General features: G+C 42.4%; 1 protein-coding gene across 1 annotated transcript in view; it reads left to right on the top strand.

The window, feature by feature from the left end:
- The first annotated feature begins 2396 nt into the window (after positions 1-2396).
- pard6a (par-6 family cell polarity regulator alpha) overlaps positions 2397-9232 on the top strand; it is a 55531-nt gene continuing 48695 nt past the window's right edge. The window contains exons 1-2 of the mRNA XM_033036271.1: positions 2397-2607; positions 3272-3494. Coding sequence (XP_032892162.1) covers positions 2512-2607; positions 3272-3494 — 319 coding nt within the window. The 5' untranslated portion in view covers positions 2397-2511. The remainder of the gene's footprint in view (positions 2608-3271; positions 3495-9232) is intronic.

Genomic DNA, 9232 nt, shown 5'->3' with positions numbered 1-9232 from the left:
TACCTAAAATTGGAGAATTCAATGTTCATACTGTTGGGTTGTAAGTTACCCAAGCGGAATATGAGGTGGGGTATCTAAACAATGACTCTGATGCCTGACCCAGTTTTCTGGAGTTCTCTTGTATTCAGCATTGTTGGCCTCCTCTACACTGAACATCCCCAATGTCTTGAAGTCTTGATTCTTGCCACCAGTGGTATGCTTAACTTGCATGGCAAAATCTGAGCTTTCACAATGCGTAAAATAGTCAAGATGTCAGCCATCAAATGCGATATGATGGGTGGATTTCCAATTGCACAAATGTTGCTTTGCACTGCTCTATGCTGCTATGGATAGGTTCCATGCTGTAGAGGTACCTGTGCAAAGTTTTCGCTGCATGTTATAGTGCATCTTACCATTGCACGCAAGTTTTCAGGTCAGCCTGCCAAATTACTCTTTGTGCACATAAGTTATTTTTCTTCAAAATAAGTCCATCTTCATTGGCCTACCCCTAAAGTCATAAGCTCAGTCATCTGCAACAGGATCCATGTAAACCTTTTCCAAGAGAAATTGGGATTTCCTCTCTCGGTTTGCCTGGCTTGTGCTCAGGATTCATCATGACAGATGGCATAATGGGCTAAGTGTTTGGCTGGCCACCTGAAGGTGGCCGGTTCGAATCCTGCTTGGAGTGTGTACTGTCGTTGTGTCCTTGGGCAAGACACTTCACCTACCTTTGCCTGGGACTAGAGACGGAAATTAGCTACTGATTGGCTACAATCTCGCATATTTACATGCAAAATGTTCATTAATATGCACTGTCCCTATAAACAAATTATTAATTAATTATTAATGTGTAGAACCCATCTCTAAACAAAGCAGTATATGAGCTGGTAGCTGGGTGGTTTAAATCAAGCTTGGGAATGTCTTTTTCCCTGTTCTCAATATATAACTATTTACCTGGCCATAATGAAGTTCTTGCATTTCAGAAATGAGAAAGGCATAAGGTTGAGTGGAAGAGAAAGGGAGAATTAGAGGTACATCCAACTACAGCTTGCAAATCAGAAGAGATTGTGGCATTAGGGGAAAGTGAGATGTGGGAAGTAATTTTAAGTCAAGTATATCGCTCGCCGTGAACTCATAATTACAACATATATACGGTGCCGTTCATGATGGTGGATTTGTGTTCGAGCATCTCTTTGCTGCTGCATTCCCCCGTAACTTTCAGTCTGAAGAAGGGTCTCAACCCGTAACATCACCCATTTCTTCTCTCCAGAGATGCTGCCTGTCCCGCTGAGTTACTCCAGCTTTTTGTGTTTATCTTCACCTGTTGAGTTTAGTTTATTTAATTAAATTGTCCCTGAATCTTTCTGGAAGCATGTGTTTCCACACTTCTATACCGTTTGCCTGAAGGGAGAGAGGAGAAGAGGCAGTGGGCAATATGACTCATCCTTGATTATGCTGCTGGCTTTGTCGAGGCAGCGTGAGGCATAAAAAGAGTCAATGGAAGTGAGGGTTGGTTTGTATGATGGTCTGGGCTGCATCCACAATTCTGTGCAGTTTCTTGCGGTCTTGGATGGAGCTGTTCCCAAACGATGCTGTGATGCATTCCGATGAAATACTTTCAGTGACACACCTGTAGAAGTTGGTGAGAGTTGTTGGGGACATGCCGAACCTTCTAAGCCTTCTAAGGAAGTAGAGATGTTGGTGTGCAATTGTATCCGCAACTGTCTTTTGTCAAATCATTGTCACCTCGATAACAATCCCCACCTTCTGTAAGCACACTAAACCTTCCCTTTTGGAAATGCTTCTAGGATTTTAAGTAATGTAGACTTACTTCAATTAATGTTGACCAATCATGCAATGGGACCCTTACCAATGGCAAAAACGCTATCTGGAGCACCAATAATGTTGACTGATTAAAGAAATTAATACATCAAACAGGCTCCAAGATTTGGCGACCTAACCGAATCAGAGGGAGAGAGGGCGGGTGTATTAAGTTTAACTCACTGAGAGTTGGTCACATTGCTAACTGTAAAAAATGTTGTTAGATGTCAGTTACTTTTGCTTTAATGAATCTCTGGGCAGCATGTTAATCATTCTACATGTCGCTGTTTGAAATGATTCAGGCATGACGAAATGACATATGAATGCTAATTTCCTGCTGCTAGGCACTTGAAGAGCTTAACAAAACGATCTGAACATGTGAAGCGACTTTGGCCGTGCCTGCTTTACACATCCCTGGGAATGACTCATTCCAAACGATACTTTTACAATCGCGTTCCACTGTTGCCATCGTTACTCGACAGCAACATTCTTGATGACATCACAATGACACCTGTCCCGGCCCCGCCCCCCGCTGCCACCAGCAGCCATTCATTAATTTCAGGAGGCGGGAGGCGTCAGCGCGCAGTGACGCAGCAGTAGCGGTGGGTTCTTGCAGGAGTCAGTCAGCGAGCGCGATACTGTAACAGTGTAGCTACCTACCTACCTAGCTACCTACCTAGCTACCTACCTGCAGTGGAGTTTCAGCGGTGCATGGTTCACGTATACAGCGGGGGAGAGACGACCATGTCCAAGTACCACAGGACGCCCGCCAGAACTATGGACAATCTTGTCGAAGTGAAGAGCAAGGTAGAAGGTGTTAATTGCTGGATGTATTATGTAACTTTCAGCATTTCCCTCAGTGCTAGATTGAATGCATGCTTTTTTTAAACGCCGCGAGTTTTTTTTTATAATAAGCTAAGGTAGCTCGGATTATGTAGCAATGCAACAAAACGGTCTTGGTTCAACGGATCGTTCGCTTATTTTCGGGATATTTTCCAGGGACTGCGTGTGTTTGATCCGTAAATGCGTGCGGACCACAGTTGCTTGCGCCGCGCTGTTCCTCGGAACGAATTGATCCCGCTATTGATGTAAACAAACCTCACCTTAAAAAAAATTCCAAGGCGTTTGCAGCGGTTAAAATATGACGGGTTTTTTTTTTGTTATTGCGGCTATTTAATATTTCTGCCAATGTTCTTCCCTCTCTGGGCACTCGAAGGCGACGGTGCCCGTTTCTCGCCATCATCATTCGCATTATTGGCTGTTAATATTGGAGCCATATTTAATGATATTACGTGTTAGAAAGAATTTGAAAGGTTGCGCTTAGATTTGGTTTTAAAAATAGGCAGATTATAAATCTAATGTCTTTGGATTCGTGTATTATTTTCACATACATTGGAAGCCTGCCTGGTTACGTGTGTTTAGAGAGACGCAGGTGCTGCAAACTCTTCATTTTTTTTCTCTCCCCTCACAGTTCGATGCTGAATTCCGAAGATTTGCTCTAAAACGTTCCAACGTTGGGGGTTTTCAGGAATTTTACCAGCTGATTCAAGCCGTCCATCAGATCCCGTACGTGGACGTATTGCTGGGATATACCGACATCCACGGGGACTTGCTGCCCATCAACAACGATGACAATTATCACAAAGCGGTCTCCTCTGCCAACCCTTTACTGCGAGTCATCATTCAGAGACGGGGTAAGTCGAACGCAGGAGCTCCCTTCCATTGGCGCCTGAATTATATCCCATTTAAAAATAATAATAATCTCGAGATACATAACTGATGTCTGATGGTGCCTTGGCATTTTATGTGACTTATTGTAAACTGTGTATAAATAGTCGCGGCTCTTTAAGTGCTCAACGTGGTGCGCCATAATCACTTGTCTTTTTAAATGTAGGAGGTATCCTAACACCGACACCTCTGTGCACTGAACAGTTTCCGCTATGCAAGGAATTCGGTTAATCTTAACTTTTCCTAAAGAACCGGGAAAGGAGGGGGTGGGGGTGTCAGGAGAAAAGGTCGTGGCGTTGTAAGTCACTTACAATGAGATCTATTTTTAGCAAAATATTTCTCCATTATTCATGTCCCCTTGTTTTATCTATTTTTAGCACAAACAAGGCACATTGACTCATCGCTATTGGTGCCAGAAATGGGTGCGTTAAATAGCTATGGATTGCAGGTTGAGCAATTAAACGTGGTCTTGGTTCGTGTATGTTAGTTATATGGGTTACATTTTATTTTTATAGTGTTTACTTTTTTTTTAAAACCTCGTGCCATAACAACCATTACGATTGTCCAGATACAAACAATTGCATTTTCATTCCACATGTAAATCATTAGTCTTCATAAAGCCTAAGTTTTCAAACTGAAGGGTGAGGTAAAGTTAGATTGGAATTGAGGGGGATTACCTCAGATATGGAATGGAGCAAAAACCTCTTTGAAGCTGTATTGCAGAAATATTCTTGCCATTTTTGCGATATAATCCTAATATTTTCCACTCTTCCCTTTCTATGGGTAGATGAAAATGGTCAGTCTCCACATAAATCAACTTTGTCGTGGGCAGCAAACTTTGAAACAATTAAAACAACCTCCTAATCAGTTCTTTTCCTCCCACAACCCTAACTGTATTATCACTAATTGGAGAACAACACAGCTGAGGGAGTCCCAGCTGCTAATTGCTTTGCCTATGTGGTCTGCAAATGATAGACACAAAATGCTGGAGTAATTCAGCGGAACAGGCAGCATCTCTGGAGAGAAGGAATGGGTGATGTGTCAGGTCGAGATCCTTCTTCAGGTTTGCAGATGGGTGGCCCATGATGCCCCTTCTAAACTTTTCATTGATGCTATTGTAGTCGTCTCTGGAATGACCTCCAGTATTTTGTAAACAACAAGGGCAAGGTGGTTTCATATCCTCTGCAACCCATGAATTGAACGTAGTTTTGGATTACAATGAGTGCATTTATTTTGCAAATTAGATCTTTTAATTGCATGTTCTTTTTGTTTTGAGCTGCAGTTGCAGTTCCATTAGAAGTCCACTTCTTGGGAATGATTTTGATGATAGATGCCATAAGCATTTTTTTTCTAATGTTAGATGGGATTGAATTTACACCACATTGGTCTCGGGCTTTACCTTTCTGAATGGAGAAAATGTCAAATAGTTTACGGCTGGTAAAGTTACAGCCTCAGCGGCAGTGACCTGGGTTTAATCCTGTCCTCTGGCACTGTTTGTGTGGAGTTTGCACATTTTTCCTGTGACCACGTGGGTTTCCTCTAGGTACTCCGGTTTACTCGTGCGTCGCAAAGACGTGCTGTTCTGTAGGTTAATTGACCTCTTTAAATTTTGACATGGAAAGTCTTAAGTTTAATCAAAGATTCCTAACTTTCTTTTGCTCATATATGATTGATAATATTTTGATTAAATCAATGAGGCTAACGCACAAAATTGTTTGGGTATTTATAATGTAACTAGACTAAGTGCAGACCCGTTGGGTCTGCTCCCCCAACGTAATATTCCACCACTCACCCGTTCCCCCTACGCAACCCGTCCCCCCTACGCAATATTCCACCACTCGCGCATAGCCCCCAACTGTGCAGGCGCAGCTCATTTCCCTCATCCCCCAGCATTCCCTCCCCTTCTTCACTCTTCCTCTTCTTTCCCCTCCCCAATCCCTCCCTTTCCCCTTCCCTCCTTTTCCTTTCCCCTACCCTCCCTCCCTCCATCTCCTCTCCCCTCCCTACTGCCCTCCTATCCCGCTCTCCCCACTCCTCACCTCCCCCTATCCCCCGCCACTATCCCTCCTCACCTCCCCCACTGCCCTCTCTCTATTCCCAACTCCCCCCTCCTCTGCCCCTATCCCCCCCTCCTACCCCACTCTCCCTCCTCACCTCCCCCACTCCCCCCCCCCCTCTCCCTCCCTACCCCCTCCTCTCCCTCAACCCCCCCCCTCTCTTCTTCCTCACCTCCCCAGGATCTTTCCCCTCTCCCTCTCTCTCCTTTCCCCCTACCCTCAGTCACCCCCACCCTCCATCTCTCCCCTCCCTACCCCCCTCCTATCCTTCTATCCACAACCTCCCCCGATCCCTCCTCGCCTTCCCCCACTGCCCTCCTGTCCCTCTACTCCCCACTCCCCTACCTCCCCCACTCTTCTTGTAGCACAGGAGAATGGTGAGTAAGGTGGTGAAAAACCGTAGCGCTATCATGTACTGTTTTAGCGCAAATAGAAAAAACGCAAAACCGGAAGAGTTTTAGTTATGGATAGATAGATCCCTCCCTCCTGGGGAAAATGTAAAACAAACTTCAAAGGTTATTGCTGTATTATCTTTTATGCCAGCCAGGTGAATGTAGTACACACATAAACTTGAAGCGAGATGAGCAACCATTTACTTTAACTTATTAATTTGCAATCCCCAACATTAGGAAAATTCCTGCCTTTACCAGCACTTAAATCTGAATACATTGCTTAGCACAATGTTATGAACAGGACATTTGAATTCATGTGATTCCATTGATCATGTTAATTCCTTTAAACTTGAGTTTATAAGTTTGTTGAACTCCAGGGTTGCAGCCACAACAGTTCTCTATTCTTTCGGTCAAGCTCACCACATGGGATGCTGGAGGCACTGGAGGCACCGCCAAGATGCTGCTTTCACACTCTATACATTTCAATATCAAAGTCACTGAATCTTTTCCACAATCAATCACGGACATTTTGTGCACCATCCATTTCTGTGACAACTTCATCTTTGTTTATCTCCTTGTGCAACCCTCAAATTTTCTACAAACTTCCTGTTCTCCCCCGCCCCCCGCCCCCCCTCCCCAAGGGGCAGCCATTTTTAATCAAATTTTACTTTTGTCTATGTGACGAAATCAAGTGTTCACTCGTAGTTTTATTATTTCTCCATTACATTTTAAAGTGGATTGTATTTTTGGGGAAGCGCCAAAGCATTTTTATAACAAAATGCAAAGTGATTAAGAGTTGCTAAATCATTACAGACTGAAGAGCTGAATCCGAGTTTATTAGTGTACTTGCTTGTGTTAAGTGCTTTGGGATCTTTCTCTGTTGAAATATGCTATATTTGTCGTATTGCTCCTGGGGTAGGGAAGTAATTGCATGAAGTGTATCAGTGAGCTGCAATTTATCTTTCAAAACTGTAGGTGATCAAGTCTGATGTTTGCTGATGACGCAAAGAGTCACAAGCTTGGTGACTTCTGACCTTTTAAAAGCCAATGGCACTTTGTCTTCAAGTGCTTCAATTAGCTAATGTAGCAATACTGTGGACATAAAACTAGGCAGCAGGAATGATTTAGTGTGTCTGATGGAATTCCTTGATAGTTGCAAGATTAAATGTGGTTGTGCTCTTCTTCCCAACTTCTCACCAATTCACAATAGCTGAATGGCAGACTTTATAAAATTTCCAAGACATGGTCAGGACGATGGACCTGGGAATTGTGGCTTGTGTTCTAAATCACGTCTGAGTTTGTGGCTAGAAATTGGTCTATTCAGTTCTGGTGTGATTAGAAAATTGAGTGTGTACTTATGAAGGAGGGAAATACTCTTTTTGGCATACAGCTATAACTGGGAAGCAAAATATCTGATCATGTGGAGGTTAAGATGAAGTACATCACAAACTTGGATATTGCCATGCTATAAATTTATACGAATAGGTCTCTTTCTGGAATTGTTTATTCAGATTTATGGGTGTATCAGTGAGCGTTAGGTCTCCGTAATGTGATTGCATTTTGTGGCCACAGATGGATTTCTCAACCCTTGGTGTCATTGCTTTGCACATTAAACTGGCATGGAGTCGGTTTAAAATGTTGGTATAATTGTAAAACTGTCTCTGCTACCTGTGATCATGGGAAGCTTGAAACGATTTTATTATGGTGTCCTGGAATGGGGGGGGACTATGTATAAACACTGCTGTAATTTCTACATGGTGAAACCAAAATGTGTAAAAATGGCCTTTATTAAAATCTGACAATGTGCACTTTAACCACATGTGATTTTTTTCCTTTTTTTTTCTTCTTTTTTTTTCCATTACAAATCTCAAATTGTGGAGTACACTCGAGGCAAATAAATAAATGATGGCTCTTTGTCCCAAACATTATGGAGGGCACTGTATTTACTTGCACTGACCTGACACTTTGATTTAGTTGATCAAATGTTCAGGCAGTCCAGTGAAGTAGTGTATATTGAAGACAATTTATCTGAACCATCTGTGCCATTAATACTCTTGTCAAATCTTATTTGTATTTTCAGCTTATGCGATTCGCATGCAAATTGTAAACAAAGTTTTGTGGTTAATTTATTCACTGAATAAATTAATTGAGACATCTATTGGTATTTTTGAATGCAATATTGTGACTTGCCTTTTCTCATGGTATACTGGTATTTCTCGGATGGATGCCAGTTTAAGTCTAGATTTGGATACTAATTGAAAAAAAATGTTTACCTCATCTGTTGCACACAAGAACTTCTCATTTTGAGCTTTTATATCACTGGATTTTACTAGTTTTAAATGGTACCTTTAGTATTTCCTGAAAGGCAGGCACATGTAATCTCTGTTACAAAGCAGGAAATTGTACTGACCACTTTGTACACAGCAATGTGATAATTTGGTCAAGGATTTGAAACTAATTTGTGTTTTGAAATAATATTGTATTTTGCATGCATCTGGGGAAACGCGTGGCTTTATTTGATATTTTATCCAAAGGATGACTCCTAGAATGTAGCCCCCCCTCCCCCCCCCAGTAATGCACTTGAGATTTACGATAGTTTTTTCCTCTTGGTAACTCGAGTCCAAACCAGAACTTGGGTGACAAGTGCTGGCTCTTGGAGAACAATAATTTCATGTTAGGACATTTAAATCTTAGAATAATTACTTGATTGTTAGCATTAACTCGCGTTTTAAAGATCTGTGATGAAAATCACTTTCTAAATTGCTCATTTCTAAAATGACTAGAATCACTTGAATAGACACAGAGTAGTGGAGTGACTAAGTGGGTCAGGCAGCATCTCTGGAGAAAAAGGATGGGTAATTACCGTTTTGGACCGGAACTCTTCTTTAAATAGTGTGACCCGCTGAGTTACTCCAGCACTTTGTGTATATCATCGGTATAAACCAGCACCCACAGTTCTTTCCTACAGAAAATCACTAGGATGTCATAGAAACATAGAAAAATAGGTGCAGGAGTAGGCCATTCGGCCCTTCGAGCCTGCACCGCCATTCAATATGATCATGGTTGATCATCCAACTCGGTATCCTGTACCTGCCTTCTCTCCATACCCCCTGATCCCTTTAGCCACAAGGGCCACATCTAACTCCCTCTTAAATATAGCCAATGAACTGGCCTCAACTACCTTCTGTGGCAGAGAGTTCCAGAGGTTCACCACTCTCTGTGTGAAAAATGCTTTTCTCATCTCGGTCCCAAAGG

Source organism: Amblyraja radiata, chromosome 17, assembly GCF_010909765.2.
Source record: "Amblyraja radiata isolate CabotCenter1 chromosome 17, sAmbRad1.1.pri, whole genome shotgun sequence".
NCBI lineage: Eukaryota > Metazoa > Chordata > Chondrichthyes > Rajiformes > Rajidae > Amblyraja > Amblyraja radiata.
Note: the sequence above shows the minus strand (reverse complement) of the source record. Positions and strands in the feature narration are given on the sequence as shown.